The 26,350-nt window shown below is 36.1% G+C and overlaps 1 protein-coding gene across 1 annotated transcript in view; it reads left to right on the top strand.

Moving 5' to 3' along the window:
• Window positions 1-24,337, top strand: part of LOC122801337 (receptor-type tyrosine-protein phosphatase eta-like) — a 171,927-nt gene extending 147,590 nt beyond the window's left edge. The window contains exons 6-13 of the mRNA XM_044070877.1: window positions 670-969; window positions 4,301-4,561; window positions 7,905-8,165; window positions 11,506-11,766; window positions 15,102-15,362; window positions 18,708-18,968; window positions 22,225-22,485; window positions 24,255-24,337. Coding sequence (XP_043926812.1) covers window positions 670-969; window positions 4,301-4,561; window positions 7,905-8,165; window positions 11,506-11,766; window positions 15,102-15,362; window positions 18,708-18,968; window positions 22,225-22,485; window positions 24,255-24,337 — 1,949 coding nt within the window. The remainder of the gene's footprint in view (window positions 1-669; window positions 970-4,300; window positions 4,562-7,904; window positions 8,166-11,505; window positions 11,767-15,101; window positions 15,363-18,707; window positions 18,969-22,224; window positions 22,486-24,254) is intronic.
• The last annotated feature ends 2,013 nt before the right edge of the window (window positions 24,338-26,350 follow it).

Below are 26,350 nucleotides of genomic sequence, written 5' to 3'. Positions count from 1 at the left end.
TTGGAAAACCCCCCCAAAAACTCTTTTGTAAGTAACAGGAATATGCCTACCCTATTTGTGCAAGTGACTATGATTGACGGATTTAGATAGTAACACATCAATAGGTTTCATTACTTTGCTTACAGGTACATACATATAGATGGGTAGATAAATATCAGTCTGTTTCTAAACATATAGCTACAGATATTAATCATTTAAGTTTTACTGCTTGAATAATTAGTTTGTGTGGTTGTGTGAGTATGTGTATGTATTTTTATGTGATTTTGTGTGAATTAGAGTGGGTGTATGTATGTCAATTGCACACATGAGCACATGAGAAGAACACAGAAATATTTTTAGCTACGTATGAACATGCACATGCACACTTGATTCTCCCAGAAGCATATGAATATCCCTGTTATGTTATTTTTAATTAAATACGGGCATGTACACATACACACATTGGCAGAAACACTCTCTGATACTTTTAAAGACTTCTGAGATTTCATTTTGCAACACTCATACCCTGAGAGACATGGCCTTTCAGAATATTCTGAAGGAGCTTCCTCTGTCACAATTCCAGCACTGTGAATCCTAATGTTTTAGATGTCTGACCGGGATAGTTAGTGAGATAAAGACATAGTTAGCTAGAAAGTTAGCCAGAAGGAAAATGTCTAGTCATGAGATGAGTATCACTCATACATCTTTATGTCTCATTTTCCTTCACAGAACCTGCCACGGTCTCTAATCTGCATGCCACTGAAATAACAACTACATCAGTAGCATTAAGCTGGACAGCTCCTGTTGGTTGTGATGCTGTTACATACATTGTCACAGGTAGTTCCTTACCAAACGAAGGATGGAATGTTTCTGAGACGTCAACATCTACAACTGGCTTCAAATGTGGAGAACAGGTGTCATTTACAGTTGTAGCAACAGCTGCTGATGGAACCACTCAAGGAGCACCCCAAAGCATTTCTCTCTTTACAAGTAAGATATATAGTTTATTTTTCTTTTTAGAGTTTTACACTGCTTGCTTTATTTTCTTCTTACTGATTCATCGTCCTGTGAAGGTCATACCTTGCATGGAATAAAGCTCCTGTTAATTCATGAAGGAACATAAATTTTTCAAAACATAAAGTAGCTGGAAATTTGAAGTATTTTCTCTTTTTACATTGCAAATTAGGCACCAAATGTATACTTTACCTTACCATGGTAACATATTATTGAAGACAGAAGGATTCATTTTCAAACTGTGACATGGTTATTAAACTAAAAATACAGTGTAGATCCTACTTTTTCAGACTTAGTTTTACAGTTTGAAAGACTTGTTGCTGCATCAGAGGTGCAATGACATCCTAATTTTGTTGCACTTCCTTTACATAATTTTCTTAAAGTGATCATTCCATCATTCTATCAATATATTTATTTATATATAGCACAGTATTCGTATTCTCGGGCTTTGCATATTTTTGCTATGATATGGCAAGAGCAGTGCTATATGGATATGCAAATCCTGGACTTTATGGTTTTATACAGAAATGACAAAGACTTGTAGTAAACAAATTCCCCTATCTGAAAAGCATAACATATTTAACAAATGATGGGAAGGTAGCTAGTATGCTGAACAGGTGCCTTACACAATTGTTTAGGAGTACATTTGAGAGTCATGAATTTATAATGAAGTAATAAGCATACTAAGCTTGTTAATAGCCATTAGCTTACATCAATAAGCAGCAGTTTCTGAGGAGAATTCAGAGCTACGATAGCTGTTTGGTACTTGTGAACTCCTGGAAATTTAACTGAAGGAGATACTTTTGTCATTGATTCATTTTGGTGCTAGTGCACTCCTGAATATTTTACTAAAGGGATCCTTTGAGTGAATGTCTGATTTTGCTGTGTGTTCCTCCCTGGACATTTTACAGACAGATTAACCTGGAGGAATGCCTCTTTTTGTATTTTGCATATCTGAATATTTAACTTTAGGGGTCACATCGGTGACTATTTCACTTAGTGTTGTCTATGCTTGGAAATGTTACTTAGACGTTACTTGGTGAAATGTTTCATTTTGCTATTAGTGCAAACCTAGACATTTTATTATTGTGTCACTTCAGTGAATCTTTTATTTCTGAGCCTGTGTATACCGTAGTAGTTTACTGAAGTGCTCACTTGTGTAAAAGTTCCAGTTTGGTGCTGCTGAATACAAGGATATTTTACAGAAAGGGAAGCTTTGTCAAATGCTTATTTTTGGTGGTTGTGCATGCCTGGACATTATACTAATTGATCACTTAAGTGTATCATTCATTTTGTTTTATTTTTGCACAGTTGAACATTTTACTGTAAGGGTTGCTTGGGTAATTTTTTATTTTGGAGCTTGTACATACCTGGGCATTTTACTGAAGGGGTTGCTTGATTAACATTTTTTAGTGGTAGTGCATACCTTATTGTTTTATTGAAGGCGACTTCCTAAATCATACATTTTTGGCCATGTACCTATTTGGGTATTTTACCGAAGAGATGTGTTCATGAATGTTTTATTTTACTGATTTATGTTTTACTGATGGGATCATTTTGATGAATGCTTCATTTTGTTTGTTGTTGTTTGTCTTTCGGCTTTTTCCCAGTAAGGGGTCACCACAGCGGAATTCCAGTCCGCTAATGATTGGTAGTAGATTTTTACGAAATGCCGAGGTGCCAGCTCGACGCCCAACCTTCAACGAAGGCACGCCCATTTACGCATGCATGTCTTTCGAATGCTACCCAACTGCTGGGAGGACATGCAGACTCCACAAAGAAGGCATTCAAAAGCCATGCCAAGAAATGAACAGGAGAAACTCTAGCTGTGATGTAGCAACGCTACTGCCGTACCACCGCAAATGCTTCATTTTGGTGTTTATGCATAAAGTGACATTTTACTAAAATGTTCATTTGGGTCAATGTTTCATTTTCATTTCTGTTCATACCTTGACATTTTAATGAACAGTTGCTGGGAGAAACATTTCTTGTTGGTAGGCGTGCATACATGTACATTTTACTGAAGGAGTCACTTTGCTGAATGTTTCATTTTGGTGATTGTGCATGCCAGGATATTTTACCAAAGTGGTCACTTGCAGAAATATTTAATTTTGATGCTTGTGCATACCAATACATATCACTTTTGGTAATGTTTAATTTTGTTTCTTGTACATACCTAGACATACTGCTGAAGTGGTTGCTGAGGGAGAAAATTTTTCTGTGTGTCAGGGAAGTACTTGTGAATGCCTTGTCAGCCGGCTCAAGTGATCCCAAGGCAAAATAATTTATTTTGTTTTATTTTAATTCTTCTGTATGGTTAAGAGAAACTGGTGAAGGGGCTGCTTCGAGAAATAATATATTTTTATGTCAAGGACATGCCCTTCGATATTTGGACAAAGTAGTAAAGGGATGTCTGGAGACACATTCTCAGATTCCATTTGGAATCTCAAAGGTGAAGCACTGCTTTTAGCAATAGATGTACATACCACGTGGATGTCTCTCATTTACAAAACCACTTCATTACAATACTATGTTTTATAATAGTTATCATTTGCGTCTCATTATTTTTAAGCCTTTTTGAATTGGCATAGATCGCCTCCATGCATCTGACTTTGCTAACTTTTTTGTAAGTAACAGGAATATGCCTACCCTATTTGTGCAAGTGACTATGATTGACGGATTTAGATAGTAACACATCAATAGGTTTCATTACTTTGCTTACAGGTACATACATATAGATGGGTAGATAAATATCAGTCTGTTTCTAAACATATAGCTACAGATATTAATCATTTAAGTTTTCCTGCTTGAATAATTAGTTTGTGTGGTTGTGTGAGTATGTGTATGTATGTTTATGTGATTTTGTGTGAATTAGAGTGGGTGTATGTATGTCAATTGCACACATGAGCACATGAGAAGAACACAGAAATATTTTTAGCTACGTATGAACATGCACATGCACACTTGATTCTCCCAGAAGCATATGAATATCCCTGTTATGTTATTTTTAATTAAATACGGGCATGTACACATACACACATTGGCAGAAACACTCTCTGATACTTTTAAAGACTTCTGAGATTTCATTTTGCAACACTCATACCCTGAGAGACATGGCCTTTCAGAATATTCTGAAGGAGCTTCCTCTGTCACAATTCCAGCACTGTGAATCCTAATGTTTTAGATGTCTGACCGGGATAGTTAGTGAGATAAAGACATAGTTAGCTAGAAAGTTAGCCAGAAGGAAAATGTCTAGTCATGAGATGAGTATCACTCATACATCTTTATGTCTCATTTTCCTTCACAGAACCTGCCACGGTCTCTAATCTGCATGCCACTGAAATAACAACTACATCAGTAGCATTAAGCTGGACAGCTCCTGTTGGTTGTGATGCTGTTACATACATTGTCACAGGTAGTTCCTTACCAAACGAAGGATGGAATGTTTCTGAGACGTCAACATCTACAACTGGCTTCAAATGTGGAGAACAGGTGTCATTTACAGTTGTAGCAACAGCTGCTGATGGAACCACTCAAGGAGCACCCCAAAGCATTTCTCTCTTTACAAGTAAGATATATAGTTTATTTTTCTTTTTTTAGAGTTTTACACTGCTTGCTTTATTTTCTTCTTACTGATTCATCGTCCTGTGAAGGTCATACCTTGCATGGAATAAAGCTCCTGTTAATTCATGAAGGAACATAAATTTTTCAAAACATAAAGTAGCTGGAAATTTGAAGTATTTTCTCTTTTTACATTGCAAATTAGGCACCAAATGTATACTTTACCTTACCATGGTAACATATTATTGAAGACAGAAGGATTCATTTTTCAAACTGTGACATGGTTATTAAACTAAAAATACAGTGTAGATCCTACTTTTTCAGACTTAGTTTTTACAGTTTGAAAGACTTGTTGCTGCATCAGAGGTGCAATGACTTCCTTTTTTTGTTGCACTTCCTTTACATAATTTTCTTAAAGTGATCATTCCATCATTCTATCAATATATTTATTTATATATAGCACAGTATTCGTATTCTCAGGCCTTGCATATTTTTGCTATGATATGGCAAGAGCAGTGCTATATGGATATGCAAATCCTGGACTTTATGGTTTTATACAGAAATGACAAAGACTTGTAGTAAACAAATTCCCCTATCTGAAAAGCATAACATATTTAACAAATGATGGGAAGGTAGCTAGTATGCTGAACAGGTGCCTTACACAATTGTTTAGGAGTACATTTGAGAGTCATGAATTTATAATGAAGTAATAAGCATACTAAGCTTGTTAATAGCCATTAGCTTACATCAATAAGCAGCAGTTTCTGAGGAGAATTCAGAGCTACGATAGCTGTTTGGTACTTGTGAACTCCTGGAAATTTAACTGAAGGAGATACTTTTGTCATTGATTCATTTTGGTGCTAGTGCACTCCTGAATATTTTACTAAAGGGATCCTTTGAGTGAATGTCTGATTTTGCTGTGTGTTCCTCCCTGGACATTTTACAGACAGATTAACCTGGAGGAATGCCTCTTTTTTTGTATTTTTGCATATCTGAATATTTAACTTTAGGGGTCACATCGGTGACTATTTCACTTAGTGTTGTCTATGCTTGGAAATGTTACTTAGACGTTACTTGGTGAAATGTTTCATTTTGCTATTAGTGCAAACCTAGACATTTTATTATTGTGTCACTTCAGTGAATCTTTTATTTCTGAGCCTGTGTATACCGTAGTAGTTTACTGAAGTGCTCACTTGTGTAAAAGTTCCAGTTTGGTGCTGCTGAATACAAGGATATTTTACAGAAAGGGAAGCTTTGTCAAATGCTTATTTTTGGTGGTTGTGCATGCCTGGACATTATACTAATTGATCACTTAAGTGTATCATTCATTTTGTTTTATTTTTTGCACAGTTGAACATTTTACTGTAAGGGTTGCTTGGGTAATTTTTTTATTTTGGAGCTTGTACATACCTGGGCATTTTACTGAAGGGGTTGCTTCGATTAACATTTTTTTTAGTGGTAGTGCATACCTTATTGTTTTATTGAAGGGGCGACTTCCTAAATCATACATTTTTGGCCATGTACCTATTTGGGTATTTTACCGAAGAGATGTGTTCATGAATGTTTTATTTTACTGATTTATGTTTTACTGATGGGATCATTTTGATGAATGCTTCATTTTGTTTGTTGTTGTTTGTCTTTCGGCTTTTTCCCAGTAAGGGGTCACCACAGCGGAATTCCAGTCCGCTAATGATTGGTAGTAGATTTTTACGAAATGCCGAGGTGCCAGCTCGACGCCCAACCTTCAACGAAGGCACGCCCATTTACGCATGCATGTCTTTCGAATGCTACCCAACTGCTGGGAGGACATGCAGACTCCACAAAGAAGCCATTCAAAAGCCATGCCAAGAAACGAACAGGAGAAACTCTAGCTGTGATGTAGCAACGCTACTGCCGTACCACCGCAAATGCTTCATTTTGGTGTTTATGCATAAAGTGACATTTTACTAAAATGTTCATTTGGGTCAATGTTTCATTTTCATTTCTGTTCATACCTTGACATTTTACTGAACAGTTGCTGGGAGAAACGTTTCTTGTTGGTAGGCGTGCATACATGTACATTTTACTGAAGGAGTCACTTTGCTGAATGTTTCATTTTGGTGATTGTGCATGCCAGGATATTTTACCAAAGTGGTCACTTGCAGAAATATTTAATTTTGATGCTTGTGCATACCAATACATATCACTTTTGGTAATGTTTAATTTTGTTTCTTGTACATACCTAGACATACTGCTGAAGTGGTTGCTGAGGGAGAAAATTTTCTGTGTGTCAGGGAAGTACTTGTGAATGCCTTGTCAGCCGGCTCAAGTGATCCCAAGGCAAAATAATTTATTTTGTTTTATTTTAATTCTTCTGTATGGTTAAGAGAAACTGGTGAAGGGGCTGCTTCGAGAAATAATATATTTTTATGTCAAGGACATGCCCTTCGATATTTGGACAAAGTAGTAAAGGGATGTCTGGAGACACATTCTCAGATTCCATTTGGAATCTCAAAGGTGAAGCACTGCTTTTAGCAATAGATGTACATACCACGTGGATGTCTCTCATTTACAAAACCACTTCATTACAATACTATGTTTTATAATAGTTATCATTTGCGTCTCATTATTTTTAAGCCTTTTGAATTGGCATAGATCGCCTCCATGCATCTGACTTTGCTAACTTTTTTGTAAGTAACAGGAATATGCCTACCCTATTTGTGCAAGTGACTATGATTGACGGATTTAGATAGTAACACATCAATAGGTTTCATTACTTTGCTTACAGGTACATACATATAGATGGGTAGATAAATATCAGTCTGTTTCTAAACATATAGCTACAGATATTAATCATTTAAGTTTTCCTGCTTGAATAATTAGTTTGTGTGGTTGTGTGAGTATGTGTATGTATTTTTATGTGATTTTGTGTGAATTAGAGTGGGTGTATGTATGTCAATTGCACACATGAGCACATGAGAAGAACACAGAAATATTTTTAGCTACGTATGAACATGCACATGCACACTTGATTCTCCCAGAAGCATATGAATATCCCTGTTATGTTATTTTTAATTAAATACGGGCATGTACACATACACACATTGGCAGAAACACTCTCTGATACTTTTAAAGACTTCTGAGATTTCATTTTGCAACACTCATACCCTGAGAGACATGGCCTTTCAGAATATTCTGAAGGAGCTTCCTCTGTCACAATTCCAGCACTGTGAATCCTAATGTTTTAGATGTCTGACCGGGATAGTTAGTGAGATAAAGACATAGTTAGCTAGAAAGTTAGCCAGAAGGAAAATGTCTAGTCATGAGATGAGTATCACTCATACATCTTTATGTCTCATTTTCCTTCACAGAACCTGCCACGGTCTCTAATCTGCATGCCACTGAAATAACAACTACATCAGTAGCATTAAGCTGGACAGCTCCTGTTGGTTGTGATGCTGTTACATACATTGTCACAGGTAGTTCCTTACCAAACGAAGGATGGAATGTTTCTGAGACGTCAACATCTACAACTGGCTTCAAATGTGGAGAACAGGTGTCATTTACAGTTGTAGCAACAGCTGCTGATGGAACCACTCAAGGAGCACCCCAAAGCATTTCTCTCTTTACAAGTAAGATATATAGTTTATTTTTCTTTTTTTAGAGTTTTACACTGCTTGCTTTATTTTCTTCTTACTGATTCATCGTCCTGTGAAGGTCATACCTTGCATGGACTAAAGCTCCTGTTAATTCATGAAGGAACATAAATTTTTCAAAACATAAATTAGCAGGAAATTTGAAGTATTTTCTCTTTTTACATTGCAAATTAGGCACCAAATGTATACTTTACCTTACCATGGTAACATATTATTGAAGACAGAAGGATTCATTTTTCAAACTGTGACATGGTTATTAAACTAAAAATACAGTGTAGATCCTACTTTTTCAGACGTAGTTTTTACAGTTTGAAAGACTTGTTGCTGCATCAGAGGTGCAATGACTTCCTTTTTTTGTTGCACTTCCTTTACATAATTTTCTTAAAGTGATCATTCCATCATTCTATCAATATATTTATTTATATATAGCACAGTATTCGTATTCTCGGGCTTTGCATATTTTTGCTATGATATGGCAAGAGCAGTGCTATATGGATATGCAAATCCTGGACTTTATGGTTTTATACAGAAATGACAAAGACTTGTAGTAAACAAATTCCCCTATCTGAAAAGCATAACATATTTAACAAATGATGGGAAGGTAGCTAGTATGCTGAACAGGTGCCTTACACAATTGTTTAGGAGTACATTTGAGAGTCATGAATTTATAATGAAGTAATAAGCATACTAAGCTTGTTAATAGCCATTAGCTTACATCAATAAGCAGCAGTTTCTGAGGAGAATTCAGAGCTACGATAGCTGTTTGGTACTTGTGAACTCCTGGAAATTTAACTGAAGGAGATACTTTTGTCATTGATTCATTTTGGTGCTAGTGCACTCCTGAATATTTTACTAAAGGGATCCTTTGAGTGAATGTCTGATTTTGCTGTGTGTTCCTCCCTGGACATTTTACAGACAGATTAACCTGGAGGAATGCCTCTTTTTGTATTTTGCATATCTGAATATTTAACTTTAGGGGTCACATCGGTGACTATTTCACTTAGTGTTGTCTATGCTTGGAAATGTTACTTAGACGTTACTTGGTGAAATGTTTCATTTTGCTATTAGTGCAAACCTAGACATTTTATTATTGTGTCACTTCAGTGAATCTTTTATTTCTGAGCCTGTGTATACCGTAGTAGTTTACTGAAGTGCTCACTTGTGTAAAAGTTCCAGTTTGGTGCTGCTGAATACAAGGATATTTTACAGAAAGGGAAGCTTTGTCAAATGCTTATTTTTGGTGGTTGTGCATGCCTGGACATTATACTAATTGATCACTTAAGTGTATCATTCATTTTGTTTTATTTTTGCACAGTTGAACATTTTACTGTAAGGGTTGCTTGGGTAATTTTTTATTTTGGAGCTTGTACATACCTGGGCATTTTACTGAAGGGGTTGCTTCGATTAACATTTTTTTTAGTGGTAGTGCATACCTTATTGTTTTATTGAAGGGGCGACTTCCTAAATCATACATTTTTGGCCATGTACCTATTTGGGTATTTTACCGAAGAGATGTGTTCATGAATGTTTTATTTTACTGATTTATGTTTTACTGATGGGATCATTTTGATGAATGCTTCATTTTGTTTGTTGTTGTTTGTCTTTCGGCTTTTTCCCAGTAAGGGGTCACCACAGCAGAATTCCAGTCCGCTAATGATTGGTAGTAGATTTTTACGAAATGCCGAGGTGCCAGCTCGACGCCCAACCTTCAACGAAGGCACGCCCATTTACGCATGCATGTCTTTCGAATGCTACCCAACTGCTGGGAGGACATGCAGACTCCACAAAGAAGCCATTCAAAAGCCATGCCAAGAAACGAACAGGAGAAACTCTAGCTGTGATGTAGCAACGCTACTGCCGTACCACCGCAAATGCTTCATTTTGGTGTTTATGCATAAAGTGACATTTTACTAAAATGTTCATTTGGGTCAATGTTTCATTTTCATTTCTGTTCATACCTTGACATTTTACTGAACAGTTGCTGGGAGAAACGTTTCTTGTTGGTAGGCGTGCATACATGTACATTTTACTGAAGGAGTCACTTTGCTGAATGTTTCATTTTGGTGATTGTGCATGCCAGGATATTTTACCAAAGTGGTCACTTGCAGAAATATTTAATTTTGATGCTTGTGCATACCAATACATATCACTTTTGGTAATGTTTAATTTTGTTTCTTGTACATACCTAGACATACTGCTGAAGTGGTTGCTGAGGGAGAAAATTTTTCTGTGTGTCAGGGAAGTACTTGTGAATGCCTTGTCAGCCGGCTCAAGTGATCCCAAGGCAAAATAATTTATTTTGTTTTATTTTAATTCTTCTGTATGGTTAAGAGAAACTGGTGAAGGGGCTGCTTCGAGAAATAATATATTTTTATGTCAAGGACATGCCCTTCGATATTTGGACAAAGTAGTAAAGGGATGTCTGGAGACACATTCTCAGATTCCATTTGGAATCTCAAAGGTGAAGCACTGCTTTTAGCAATAGATGGACATACCACGTGGATGTCTCTCATTTACAAAACCACTTCATTACAATACTATGTTTTATAATAGTTATCATTTGCGTCTCATTATTTTTAAGCCTTTTTGAATTGGCATAGATCGCCTCCATGCATCTGACTTTGCTAACTTTTTTGTAAGTAACAGGAATATGCCTACCCTATTTGTGCAAGTGACTATGATTGACGGATTTAGATAGTAACACATCAATAGGTTTCATTACTTTGCTTACAGGTACATACATATAGATGGGTAGATAAATATCAGTCTGTTTCTAAACATATAGCTACAGATATTAATCATTTAAGTTTTCCTGCTTGAATAATTAGTTTGTGTGGTTGTGTGAGTATGTGTATGTATTTTTATGTGATTTTGTGTGAATTAGAGTGGGTGTATGTATGTCAATTGCACACATGAGCACATGAGAAGAACACAGAAATATTTTTAGCTACGTATGAACATGCACATGCACACTTGATTCTCCCAGAAGCATATGAATATCCCTGTTATGTTATTTTTAATTAAATACGGGCATGTACACATACACACATTGGCAGAAACACTCTCTGATACTTTTAAAGACTTCTGAGATTTCATTTTGCAACACTCATACCCTGAGAGACATGGCCTTTCAGAATATTCTGAAGGAGCTTCCTCTGTCACAATTCCAGCACTGTGAATCCTAATGTTTTAGATGTCTGACCGGGATAGTTAGTGAGATAAAGACATAGTTAGCTAGAAAGTTAGCCAGAAGGAAAATGTCTAGTCATGAGATGAGTATCACTCATACATCTTTATGTCTCATTTTCCTTCACAGAACCTGCCACGGTCTCTAATCTGCATGCCACTGAAATAACAACTACATCAGTAGCATTAAGCTGGACAGCTCCTGTTGGTTGTGATGCTGTTACATACATTGTCACAGGTAGTTCCTTACCAAACGAAGGATGGAATGTTTCTGAGACGTCAACATCTACAACTGGCTTCAAATGTGGAGAACAGGTGTCATTTACAGTTGTAGCAACAGCTGCTGATGGAACCACTCAAGGAGCACCCCAAAGCATTTCTCTCTTTACAAGTAAGATATATAGTTTATTTTTCTTTTTTAGAGTTTTACACTGCTTGCTTTATTTTCTTCTTACTGATTCATCGTCCTGTGAAGGTCATACCTTGCATGGAATAAAGCTCCTGTTAATTCATGAAGGAACATAAATTTTTCAAAACATAAAGTAGCTGGAAATTTGAAGTATTTTCTCTTTTTACATTGCAAATTAGGCACCAAATGTATACTTTACCTTACCATGGTAACATATTATTGAAGACAGAAGGATTCATTTTTCAAACTGTGACATGGTTATTAAACTAAAAATACAGTGTAGATCCTACTTTTTCAGACTTAGTTTTACAGTTTGAAAGACTTGTTGCTGCATCAGAGGTGCAATGACTTCCTTTTTTTGTTGCACTTCCTTTACATAATTTTCTTAAAGTGATCATTCCATCATTCTATCAATATATTTATTTATATATAGCACAGTATTCGTATTCTCGGGCTTTGCATATTTTTGCTATGATATGGCAAGAGCAGTGCTATATGGATATGCAAATCCTGGACTTTATGGTTTTATACAGAAATGACAAAGACTTGTAGTAAACAAATTCCCCTATCTGAAAAGCATAACATATTTAACAAATGATGGGAAGGTAGCTAGTATGCTGAACAGGTGCCTTACACAATTGTTTAGGAGTACATTTGAGAGTCATGAATTTATAATGAAGTAATAAGCATACTAAGCTTGTTAATAGCCATTAGCTTACATCAATAAGCAGCAGTTTCTGAGGAGAATTCAGAGCTACGATAGCTGTTTGGTACTTGTGAACTCCTGGAAATTTAACTGAAGGAGATACTTTTGTCATTGATTCATTTTGGTGCTAGTGCACTCCTGAATATTTTACTAAAGGGATCCTTTGAGTGAATGTCTGATTTTGCTGTGTGTTCCTCCCTGGACATTTTACAGACAGATTAACCTGGAGGAATGCCTCTTTTTGTATTTTTGCATATCTGAATATTTAACTTTAGGGGTCACATCGGTGACTATTTCACTTAGTGTTGTCTATGCTTGGAAATGTTACTTAGACGTTACTTGGTGAAATGTTTCATTTTGCTATTAGTGCAAACCTAGACATTTTATTATTGTGTCACTTCAGTGAATCTTTTATTTCTGAGCCTGTGTATACCGTAGTAGTTTACTGAAGTGCTCACTTGTGTAAAAGTTCCAGTTTGGTGCTGCTGAATACAAGGATATTTTACAGAAAGGGAAGCTTTGTCAAATGCTTATTTTTGGTGGTTGTGCATGCCTGGACATTATACTAATTGATCACTTAAGTGTATCATTCATTTTGTTTTATTTTTGCACAGTTGAACATTTTACTGTAAGGGTTGCTTGGGTAATTTTTTATTTTGGAGCTTGTACATACCTGGGCATTTTACTGAAGGGGTTGCTTGATTAACATTTTTTAGTGGTAGTGCATACCTTATTGTTTTACTGAAGGGGCGACTTCCTAAATCATACATTTTTGGCCATGTACCTATTTGGGTATTTTACCGAAGAGATGTGTTCATGAATGTTTTATTTTACTGATTTATGTTTTACTGATGGGATCATTTTGATGAATGCTTCATTTTGTTTGTTGTTGTTTGTCTTTCGGCTTTTTCCCAGTAAGGGGTCACCACAGCGGAATTCCAGTCCGCTAATGATTGGTAGTAGATTTTTACGAAATGCCGAGGTGCCAGCTCGATGCCCAACCTTCAACGAAGGCACGCCCATTTACGCATGCATGTCTTTCGAATGCTACCCAACTGCTGGGAGGACATGCAGACTCCACAAAGAAGGCATTCAAAAGCCATGCCGAGAAACGAACAGGAGAAACTCTAGCTGTGATGTAGCAACGCTACTGCCGTACCACCGCAAATGCTTCATTTTGGTGTTTATGCATAAAGTGACATTTTACTAAAATGTTCATTTGGGTCAATGTTTCATTTTCATTTCTGTTCATACCTTGACATTTTACTGAACAGTTGCTGGGAGAAACGTTTCTTGTTGGTAGGCGTGCATACATGTACATTTTACTGAAGGAGTCACTTTGCTGAATGTTTCATTTTGGTGATTGTGCATGCCAGGATATTTTACCAAAGTGGTCACTTGCAGAAATATTTAATTTTGATGCTTGTGCATACCAATACATATCACTTTTGGTAATGTTTAATTTTGTTTCTTGTACATACCTAGACATACTGCTGAAGTGGTTGCTGAGGGAGAAAATTTTTCTGTGTGTCAGGGAAGTACTTGTGAATGCCTTGTCAGCCGGCTCAAGTGATCCCAAGGCAAAATAATTTATTTTGTTTTATTTTAATTCTTCTGTATGGTTAAGAGAAACTGGTGAAGGGGCTGCTTCGAGAAATAATATATTTTTATGTCAAGGACATGCCCTTCGATATTTGGACAAAGTAGTAAAGGGATGTCTGGAGACACATTCTCAGATTCCATTTGGAATCTCAAAGGTGAAGCACTGCTTTTAGCAATAGATGGACATACCACGTGGATGTCTCTCATTTACAAAACCACTTCATTACAATACTATGTTTTATAATAGTTATCATTTGCGTCTCATTATTTTTAAGCCTTTTGAATTGGCATAGATCGCCTCCATGCATCTGACTTTGCTAACTTTTTTGTAAGTAACAGGAATATGCCTACCCTATTTGTGCAAGTGACTATGATTGACGGATTTAGATAGTAACACATCAATAGGTTTCATTACTTTGCTTACAGGTACATACATATAGATGGGTAGATAAATATCAGTCTGTTTCTAAACATATAGCTACAGATATTAATCATTTAAGTTTTCCTGCTTGAATAATTAGTTTGTGTGGTTGTGTGAGTATGTGTATGTATTTTTATGTGATTTTGTGTGAATTAGAGTGGGTGTATGTATGTCAATTGCACACATGAGCACATGAGAAGAACACAGAAATATTTTTAGCTACGTATGAACATGCACATGCACACTTGATTCTCCCAGAAGCATATGAATATCCCTGTTATGTTATTTTTAATTAAATACGGGCATGTACACATACACACATTGGCAGAAACACTCTCTGATACTTTTAAAGACTTCTGAGATTTCATTTTGCAACACTCATACCCTGAGAGACATGGCCTTTCAGAATATTCTGAAGGAGCTTCCTCTGTCACAATTCCAGCACTGTGAATCCTAATGTTTTAGATGTCTGACCGGGATAGTTAGTGAGATAAAGACATAGTTAGCTAGAAAGTTAGCCAGAAGGAAAATGTCTAGTCATGAGATGAGTATCACTCATACATCTTTATGTCTCATTTTCCTTCACAGAACCTGCCACGGTCTCTAATCTGCATGCCACTGAAATAACAACTACATCAGTAGCATTAAGCTGGACAGCTCCTGTTGGTTGTGATGCTGTTACATACATTGTCACAGGTAGTTCCTTACCAAACGAAGGATGGAATGTTTCTGAGACGTCAACATCTACAACTGGCTTCAAATGTGGAGAACAGGTGTCATTTACAGTTGTAGCAACAGCTGCTGATGGAACCACTCAAGGAGCACCCCAAAGCATTTCTCTCTTTACAAGTAAGATATATAGTTTATTTTTCTTTTTTTAGAGTTTTACACTGCTTGCTTTATTTTCTTCTTACTGATTCATCGTCCTGTGAAGGTCATACCTTGCATGGAATAAAGCTCCTGTTAATTCATGAAGGAACATAAATTTTTCAAAACATAAAGTAGCTGGAAATTTGAAGTATTTTCTCTTTTTACATTGCAAATTAGGCACCAAATGTATACTTTACCTTACCATGGTAACATATTATTGAAGACAGAAGGATTCATTTTTCAAACTGTGACATGGTTATTAAACTAAAAATACAGTGTAGATCCTACTTTTTCAGACTTAGTTTTTACAGTTTGAAAGACTTGTTGCTGCATCAGAGGTGCAATGACTTCCTTTTTTTGTTGCACTTCCTTTACATAATTTTCTTAAAGTGATCATTCCATCATTCTATCAATATATTTATTTATATATAGCACAGTATTCGTATTCTCGGGCTTTGCATATTTTTGCTATGATATGGCAAGAGCAGTGCTATATGGATATGCAAATCCTGGACTTTATGGTTTTATACAGAAATGACAAAGACTTGTAGTAAACAAATTCCCCTATCTGAAAAGCATAACATATTTAACAAATGATGGGAAGGTAGCTAGTATGCTGAACAGGTGCCTTACACAATTGTTTAGGAGTACATTTGAGAGTCATGAATTTATAATGAAGTAATAAGCATACTAAGCTTGTTAATAGCCATTAGCTTACATCAATAAGCAGCAGTTTCTGAGGAGAATTCAGAGCTACGATAGCTGTTTGGTACTTGTGAACTCCTGGAAATTTAACTGAAGGAGATACTTTTGTCATTGATTCATTTTGGTGCTAGTGCACTCCTGAATATTTTACTAAAGGGATCCTTTGAGTGAATGTCTGATTTTGCTGTGTGTTCCTCCCTGGACATTTTACAGACAGATTAACCTGGAGGAATGCCTCTTTTTTTGTATTTTTGCATATCTGAATATTTAACTTTAGGGGTCACATCGGTGACTATTTCACTTAGTGTTGTCTATGCTTGGAAATGTTACTTAGACGTTACTTGGTGAAATGTTTCATTTTGCTATTAGTGCAAACCTAGACATTTTATTATTGTGTCACTTCAGTGAATCTTTTATTTCTGAGCCTGTGTATACCGTAGTAGTTTACTGAAGTGCTCACTTGTGTAAAAGTTCCAGTTTGGTGCTGCTGAATACAAGGATATTTTACAGAAAGGGAAGCTTTGTCAAATGCTTATTTTTGGTGGTTGTGCATGCCTGGACATTATACTAATTGATCACTTAAGTGTATCATTCATTTTGTTTTATTTTTTGCACAGTTGAACATTTTACTGTAAGGGTTGCTTGGGTAATTTTTTTATTTTGGAGCTTGTACATACCTGGGCATTTTACTGAAGGGGTTGCTTCGATTAACATTTTTTTTAGTGGTAGTGCATACCTTATTGTTTTATTGAAGGGGCGACTTCCTAAATCATACATTTTTGGCCATGTACCTATTTGGGTATTTTACCGAAGAGATGTGTTCATGAATGTTTTATTTTACTGATTTATGTTTTACTGATGGGATCATTTTGATGAATGCTTCATTTTGTTTGTTGTTGTTTGTCTTTCGGCTTTTTCCCAGTAAGGGGTCACCACAGCGGAATTCCAGTCCGCTAATGATTGGTAGTAGATTTTTACGAAATGCCGAGGTGCCAGCTCGACGCCCAACCTTCAACGAAGGCACGCCCATTTACGCATGCATGTCTTTCGAATGCTACCCAACTGCTGGGAGGACATGCAGACTCCACAAAGAAGCCATTCAAAAGCCATGCCAAGAAACGAACAGGAGAAACTCTAGCTGTGATGTAGCAACGCTACTGCCGTACCACCGCAAATGCTTCATTTTGGTGTTTATGCATAAAGTGACATTTTACTAAAATGTTCATTTGGGTCAATGTTTCATTTTCATTTCTGTTCATACCTTGACATTTTACTGAACAGTTGCTGGGAGAAACGTTTCTTGTTGGTAGGCGTGCATACATGTACATTTTACTGAAGGAGTCACTTTGCTGAATGTTTCATTTTGGTGATTGTGCATGCCAGGATATTTTACCAAAGTGGTCACTTGCAGAAATATTTAATTTTGATGCTTGTGCATACCAATACATATCACTTTTGGTAATGTTTAATTTTGTTTCTTGTACATACCTAGACATACTGCTGAAGTGGTTGCTGAGGGAGAAAATTTTTCTGTGTGTCAGGGAAGTACTTGTGAATGCCTTGTCAGCCGGCTCAAGTGATCCCAAGGCAAAATAATTTATTTTGTTTTATTTTAATTCTTCTGTATGGTTAAGAGAAACTGGTGAAGGGGCTGCTTGGAGAAATAATATATTTTTATGTCAAGGACATGCCCTTCGATATTTGGACAAAGTAGTAAAGGGATGTCTGGAGACACATTCTCAGATTCCATTTGGAATCTCAAAGGTGAAGCACTGCTTTTAGCAATAGATGGACATACCACGTGGATGTCTCTCATTTACAAAACCACTTCATTACAATACTATGTTTTATAATAGTTATCATTTGCGTCTCATTATTTTTAAGCCTTTTTGAATTGGCATAGATCGCCTCCATGCATCTGACTTTGCTAACCTTTTTGTAAGTAACAGGAATATGCCTACCCTATTTGTGCAAGTGACTATGATTGACGGATTTAGATAGTAACACATCAATAGGTTTCATTACTTTGCTTACAGGTACATACATATAGATGGGTAGATAAATATCAGTCTGTTTCTAAACATATAGCTACAGATATTAATCATTTACGTTTTCCTGCTTGAATAATTAGTTTGTGTGGTTGTGTGAGTATGTGTATGTATTTTTATGTGATTTTGTGTGAATTAGAGTGGGTGTATGTATGTCAATTGCACACATGAGCACATTTGAAAAACACAGAAATATTTTTAGCTACGTATGAACATGCACATGCACACTTGATTCTCCCAGAAGCATATGAATATCCCTGTTATGTTATTTATAATTAAATACGGGCATGTACACATACACACATTGGCAGAAGCACTCTCTGATACTTTTAAAGACTTCTGAGATTTCATTTTGCAACACTCATACCCTGAGAGACATGGCCTTTCAGAATATTCTGAAGGAGCTTCCTCTGTCACAATTCCAGCACTGTGAATCCTAATGTTTTAGATGTCTGACCGGGATAGTTAGTGAGATAAAGACATAGTTAGCTAGAAAGTTAGCCAGTAGGAAAATGTCTAGTCACGAGATGAGTATCACTCATACATCTTTATGTCTCATTTTCCTTCACAGAACCTGCCACGGTCTCTAATCTGCATGCCACTGAAATAACAACTACATCAGTAGGATTAAGCTGGACAGCTCCTGTTGGTTGTGATGCTGTTACATACATTGTCACAGGTAGTTCCTTACCAAACGAAGGATGGAATGTTTCTGAGACGTCAACATCTACAACTGGCTTCAAATGTGGAGAACAGGTGTCATTTACAGTTGTAGCAACAGCTGCTGATGGAACCACTCAAGGAGCACCCCAAAGCATTTCTCTCTTTACAAGTAAGATATATAGTTTATTTTTCTTTTTTAGAGTTTTACACTGCTTGCTTTATTTTCTTCTTACTGATTCATCGTCCTGTGAAGGTCATACCTTGCATGGAATAAAGCTCCTGTTAATTCATGAAGGAACATAAATTTTTCAAAACATAAAGTAGCTGGAAATTTGAAGTATTTTCTCTTTTTACATTGCAAATTAGGCACCAAATGTATACTTTACCTTACCATGGTAACATATTATTGAAGACAGAAGGATTCATTTTTCAAACTGTGACATGGTTATTAAACTAAAAATACAGTGTAGATCCTACTTTTTCAGACTTAGTTTTTACAGTTTGAAAGACTTGTTGCTGCATCAGAGGTGCAATGACTTCCTTTTTTTGTTGCACTTCCTTTACATAATTTTCTTAAAGTGATCATTCCATCATTCTATCAATATATTTATTTATATATAGCACAGTATTCGTATTCTCGGGCTTTGCATATTTTTGCTATGATATGGCAAGAGCAGTGCTATATGGATATGCAAATCCTGGACTTTATGGTTTTATACAGAAATGACAAAGACTTGTAGTAAACAAATTCCCCTATCTGAAAAGCATAACATATTTAACAAATGATGGGAAGGTAGCTAGTATGCTGAACAGGTGCCTTACACAATTGTTTAGGAGTACATTTGAGAGTCATGAATTTATAATGAAGTAATAAGCATACTAAGCTTGTTAATAGCCATTAGCTTACATCAATAAGCAGCAGTTTCTGAGGAGAATTCAGAGCTACGATAGCTGTTTGGTACTTGTGAACTCCTGGAAATTTAACTGAAGGAGATACTTTTGTCATTGATTCATTTTGGTGCTAGTGCACTCCTGAATATTTTACTAAAGGGATCCTTTGAGTGAATGTCTGATTTTGCTGTGTGTTCCTCCCTGGACATTTTACAGACAGATTAACCTGGAGGAATGCCTAATTTTTTGTATTTTTGAATATCTGAATATTTAACTGAAGGGGTCACATCAGTGACTATTTCACTTAGTGTTGTCTATGCTTGGAAATGTTACTTAGACGTTACTTGGTGAAATGTTTCATTTTGCTATTAGTGCAAACCTAGACATTTTACTTATGGTGTCACTTCAGTGAATCTTTTATTTCTGAGCCTGTGTATACCGTAGCAGTTTACTGAAGTGCTCACTTGTGTAAAAGTTCCAGTTTGGTGCTGCTGAATACAAGGATATTTTACAGAAAGGGAAGCTTTGTCAAATGCTTATTTTTGGTGGTTGTGCATGCCTGGACATTATACTAATGGATCACTTAAGTGTATCATTCATTTTGTTTTATTTTTTGCACAGTTGAACATTTTACTGTAAGGGTTGCTTGGGTAAATTTTTTATTTTGGAGCTTGTACATACCTGGGCATTTTACTGAAGTGGTTGCTTCAATTAACATTTTTTTAGTGGTAGTGCATACCTTATTGTTTTACTGAAGGGGCTACTTCCTAAATCGTACATTTTTGGCCATGTATCTCTTTGGGTATTGTACCGAAGAGATGTGTTCATGAATGTTTTATTTTACTGATTTTGCATAACTGGATGTTTTACTGATGGGATCATTTTGATGAATGCTTCATTTTGTTTGTTGTTGTTTGTCTTTTCCCAGTAAGGTCACCACAGAATTCCAGTCCGCTAATGATGGTAGTAGATTTTTATGCATGTCTTTCAATGCTACCCAACTGCTGGGAGGACATGCAGACTCCACAAAGAAGCCATTCAAAAGCCATGCCAAGAAACGAACAGGAGAAACTCTAGCTGTGATGTAGCATTGCTTCATTTTGGTGTTTATGCATAAACTGACATTTTTCTAAATGTTCATTTGGGTCAATGTTGCATTTTCATGTGTGTTTATAACTAGACATTTTACTGAAGAGATGCTGGGAGAAATGTTTCATGTTGGTAGGTGTGCATACATGTACATTCTACTGAAGGAATCACATTGCTGAATGTTTCATTTTGGTGACCGTGCATGCCAGGATATTTTACTGAAGTGGTCACTTGCAGAAATAATTAATTCTGTTGCTTGTGCATAACAAGACATATCACGTTTGGTAATGTTTAATTTTGTTGCTTGTACATACCTGAACATGCTGCTGAAGTGGTTGCTGAGGGAGATAATTTATCTGTGTACCAGGGAAGTACTTGTGAATACCTTGTCAGCCTGCTCAAGTGATCCCAAGGCAAAATCATTTATTTTGTTGTATTTTAATTATTCTGCATGTTTAAGAGAAACTGGAGAAGGGGTTACTTGGAGAAATAATATATTTTTATGTCAACGACATGTCCATCGATATATGGACAAAGTAGTGAAGGGATGTCTGGAGACACATTCTCAGATTGCATCTGGAATCTCAAAGGTGAAGCACTGGTTTTAGCAGTAGATGTACATACCACGTGGATGTCTCTCATTTACAAAACCACTTCATTACAATACTATGTTTTATAATAGTTATCATTTGCGTCTCATTATTTTTAAGCCTTTTTGAACTGGCATAGATAGCCTCCATGCATCTGACTTTGCTAACTCTTTTGTAAGTACCAGGAATAGGCCTGCTGCATTTGTGCAAGTGACTATGATTAACGGCTTTAGATAGTAACACATCAATAGGTTTTATTTCTTTGCTTACAGGTACATACATATAGATGGGTAGATAAATATCAATCTGTTTCTAAACATATAGCTACAGATATTAATCATTTAAGTTTCACTGCTTGAATAATTAGTTTGTGTGGTTGTGTGAGCATGTGTATGTATGTTTATGTGATTTTGTGTGAATTAGTATGGGTGTATGTATGTCAATTGCACACATGAGCACATGAGAAAAACATTGAAATATTTTTAGCTACATATGGACATGCACATGCACACTTGATTCTCACAGAAGCATATGAATATCCCTGTTATGTTATTTTTAATTAAATACGGGCATGTACACACACACACATTGGCAGATACACTCTCTGATACTTTTAAAGACTTCTGAGATTTCATTTTGCAACACTCATACCCTGAGAGACATGGCCTTTCAGAATATTCTGAAGGAGCTTCCTCTGTCACAATTCCAGCACTGTGAATCCTAATGTTTTAGATGTCTGACCGGGATAGTTAGTGAGATAAAGACATAGTTAGCTAGAAAGTTAGCCAGAAGGAAAATGTCTAGTCATGAGATGAGTATCACTCATACATCTTTATGTCTCATTTTCCTTCACAGAACCTGCCACGGTCTCTAATCTGCATGCCACTGAAATAACAACTACATCAGTAGCATTAAGCTGGACAGCTCCTGTTGGTTGTGATGCTGTTACATACATTGTCACAGGTAGTTCCTTACCAAACGAAGGATGGAATGTTTCTGAGACGTCAACATCTATAACTGGCTTCAAATGTGGAGAACAGGTGTCATTTACAGTTGTAGCAACAGCTGCTGATGGAACCACTCAAGGAGCACCCCAAAGCATTTCTCTCTTTACAAGTAAGATATATAGTTTATTTTTCTTTTTTTAGAGTTTTACACTGCTTGCTTTATTTTCTTCTTACTGATTCATCGTCCTGTGAAGGTCATACCTTGCATGGAATAAAGCTCCTGTTAATTCATGAAGGAACATAAATTTTTCTAAACATAAAGTAGCTGGAAATTTGAAGTATTTTCTCTTTTTACATTGCAAATTAGGCACCAAATGTATACTTTACCTTACCATGGTAACATATTATTGAAGACAGAAGGATTCATTTTTCAAACTGTGACATGGTTATTAAACTAAAAATACAGTGTAGATCCTGCTTTTTCAGACTTAGGTTTTTACAGTTTGAAAGACTTGTTGCTGCATCACAGAGGTGCATTGACTTCCTTTTTTTGTTGCACTTCCTTTACATAATTTTCTTAAAGTGATCATTCCATCATTCTACCAATATATTTATTTATATATAGCACAGTATTCGTATTCTTGGGCTTTGCATATTTTTGGTATGATATGGCAAGAGCAGTGCTATATGGATATGCAAATCCTGGACTTTATAGTTTTATACAGAAATGACAAAGACTTGTAGTAAACAAATTCCCCTATCTGAAAAGCATAACATATTTAACAAATGATGGGAAGGTAGCTAGTATGCTGAACAGGTGCCTTACACAATTGTTTAGGAGTACATTTGAGAGTCATGAATTTATAATGAAGTAATAAGCATACTAAGCTTGTTAATAGCCATTAGCTTACATCAATAAGCAGCAGTTTCTGAGGAGAATTCAGAGCTACGATAGCTGTTTGGTACTTGTGAACTCCTGGAAATTTAACTGAAGGGGATACTTGTGTCAGTGATTCATTTTGGTGCTAGTGCACACCTGAATATTTTACTAAAGGGGTCCTTTGAGTGAATGTCTGATTTTGCTGTGTGTTCCTCCCTGGACATTTTACAGACAGATTAACCTGGAGGAATGCCTCATTTTTTGTATTTTTGCATATCTGAATATTTATCTGAAGGGGTCACATCGGTGACTATTTCACTTAGTGTTGTCTGTGCTTGGAAATGTTACTTAGTCGTTACTTAGTGAAATGTTTCATTTTGCTACTAGTGCAAACCTAGACATTTTACTTATGGTGTCACTTCAGTGAATCTTTTATTTCTGAGCCTCTGTATTTTTCTTAAAGTGATCATTCCATCATTCTATCAATATATTTATTTATATATAGCCCAGTATTCATATTCTCGGGCTTTTCATATTTTTGCTATAATACGTCAAGAGCAGTGTTATATTGTTATGCAAATCCTGGACTTTATGGATGAATACAGAATTAAGAACAACTTGTGATAAGCAGCTTCCCCCATCTCAAAAGCATAACATATTTATCCCATAAATGATGGGGAGGTAGCTAGTATGCTGAACAGGGTCCTTGTGATATGAAGTTCCTGGAAAATTGTATTTCTCTTTTTTCATTGTAAATTAAGTACCATAGGAAGGTTATACCTTGCCTTGATATATTACTGAAGGCAGAAGGATTCATTTTTCAAACAGTGACATGGTTATTAAATGAAAAATGCAACTTTGACCTGCTTTTTCCGCTTAACACCTTACAGTTTGAAAAACTTGTTGCTGGATCACAGAGGTTCAATAACTTGCTTTTCTTGTATAGTTCTTTTTTATAATTTTGTCTTAAAGTGATCATTCTTGCTTTCTGTCAGTATATTTAAATATAGCACAGTGTTCATATACCAGGGCCTTGCATTTTTTTTTTTTTTTTGCAGTGATGCCAGAGGAGCAGTGCTATATGGATATGCACATCCTGGACTTTAAGTATGAATACAGAAATGCAAAGGACTTGTTGTAAACACATTCCTCTATCTTAAAAAGATAATATACTTGACACATAAATGATGGGAAGACAGCTAGTATGTTGAAAGTGGCCTTACACATTTGCATAGAGGGACAATTCATAGTCATGTATTTATCATGAGGTAATAAGTACACTAAGCATGTTAATAGCCATGAACCTACACCACAAATCAACATTTTTCCAGAAGAATTCAGAGATGCATAGGGTGACTGGTTGGTGCTTGACACCAGGACATACTTCTGAAGGGGTTGCTTGTGTCGGTCATTCATTTTGGTGCTTGTACACACCTAAATATTTTACTAAAGGAGTCATTTGAGTGAATGTCTGATTTTGGTGCTTGCGCATCCCTGGACATTTTACAGATTCACTTGGCCAAATGCCTTATTTTGGTATTTTTGCATATGTGGACATTTAACTGAATGGGTCACATGGGTGAATGTTTCACATTAGTGTTGTGTCTACTTGGAAATTTTACTGAAGGGGTTACTTGGTGAAATGTTTCATTTTGGTACTGGTGTATTCCTAGACATTTTACTGAAGTGGTCACTTGGGTGAATGTTTCAGTTTGGTGCTTCTGCATACAAGGATATTTTACAGAAAGGGTAGCTTTGGCAAATGTTTCACCTTGGTGCTTATGCATGTCTGGACATTTTACTGAAGTGATCACTTGGGTGTATCACTCATTTTTTTCTGCATTCCTGAACATTTTACTGAAGGTGTTGCGTGGGTAAATGTTTCCTTTTGATTATTTTGCATACCCACACATTTTCTTGAGCAGCTTGTTTCATTGAATGTCTCATTTTGGTGATTCTGAATACCTGGACATGTTACTGAAGGGGTCACTTGGGTGAATGTCTCATTTTGGTGTTTGTACATACATGGACATTTCACTGAACATGTTGTTTGGGTAAATGTTTCCTTTTGGTTATTGTGCATATCCATACATTTTCCTGAACAGGTTGCTTTAGTGAATGTCTCATTTTGATTCTTCTGAATGCCTGGCCATTTTACTGAAGGGGTCACTTGGGTAAATGTCTCATTTTGGTGCTTGTGCATACATGGATATTTCACTCAAGGGTTGCTTGTGTGAATGGTTTATTTTGGTATTTGTCATACCTGGACATTTTACTGAATAAGTCAATTGAAGAAATGTTTCATTTTGTTTCTTGTGTATACCTAAACATTTTAATTATGGTTCTTTTGGGTCAATGGGTCATTTAGGTATTTATTCATACTTGGACATTTTACTGAAGGGGTTGCTTGAGTGAATATTTCATTTTGGTGCTTGTGCATACCTTGCGATTTTACTGAAGCGGTCACTTGGGTGAATGTTTAATTTTGCTCTTTTTGGAGAATTGGGTATTTTACTGAAGGGGTCACTTTGGTGGTTGTCTAATTTTGGTGTTTGTGCAGACCTGTGCATTTTACTGATGGCGTCAGTTGAATGAATGTTTTATTTTTGGCACTTTTCATTTTTTACTTAAAGACTTGTTAAGGCTAAACATATCATGTTAGTGTTTGTGGATACCTGTACATTTTAACAAAGCAGTTGCATTAGGAGATCAGAATGACTGAGAAACCAGCACACTGTTTTTTCCAAACAACTTTATCCAAGGCAGACAAACATTTACAGGAAAAACAAAAATGAAGCATAGTTGAAGGGGAGAGGAAGGACCAGTCACAGGCCTTACAATACTCTATCATATATAATACTAGGCACGATTTTTAAGAGATTTAGTTATAGTGCTGTTGATGCTAGTAGTTCTTGGGCAGGCTTTTTCGAGAAACGATTAACTTTTTTCCTGTCAGAAATGCTAAAATTGAGGATGTGCTTTTGGATTTTAGATTATTTACATGAAAACTGAATCTTGGTTTTTATTTTAATAAAACAGATTAGGGTTTGCAAAATGGTTAAGGTGATTACCTGACAGATGCAAGGCACAGTATTTGATTATCACATTTGAAAAGAAACTGGCTAGGATTAAAATGCTCTAAAAGGACAGTTAG

The sequence above is a fragment of the Protopterus annectens genome, chromosome 4.part1 (assembly GCF_019279795.1).
Source record: "Protopterus annectens isolate FY-2018-M chromosome 4.part1, PAN1.0, whole genome shotgun sequence".
Taxonomy (NCBI): domain Eukaryota; kingdom Metazoa; phylum Chordata; order Ceratodontiformes; family Protopteridae; genus Protopterus; species Protopterus annectens.
The sequence above is the reverse complement of the archived record's forward strand: the minus strand, read 5'-3'. Positions and strand labels throughout refer to the sequence as shown.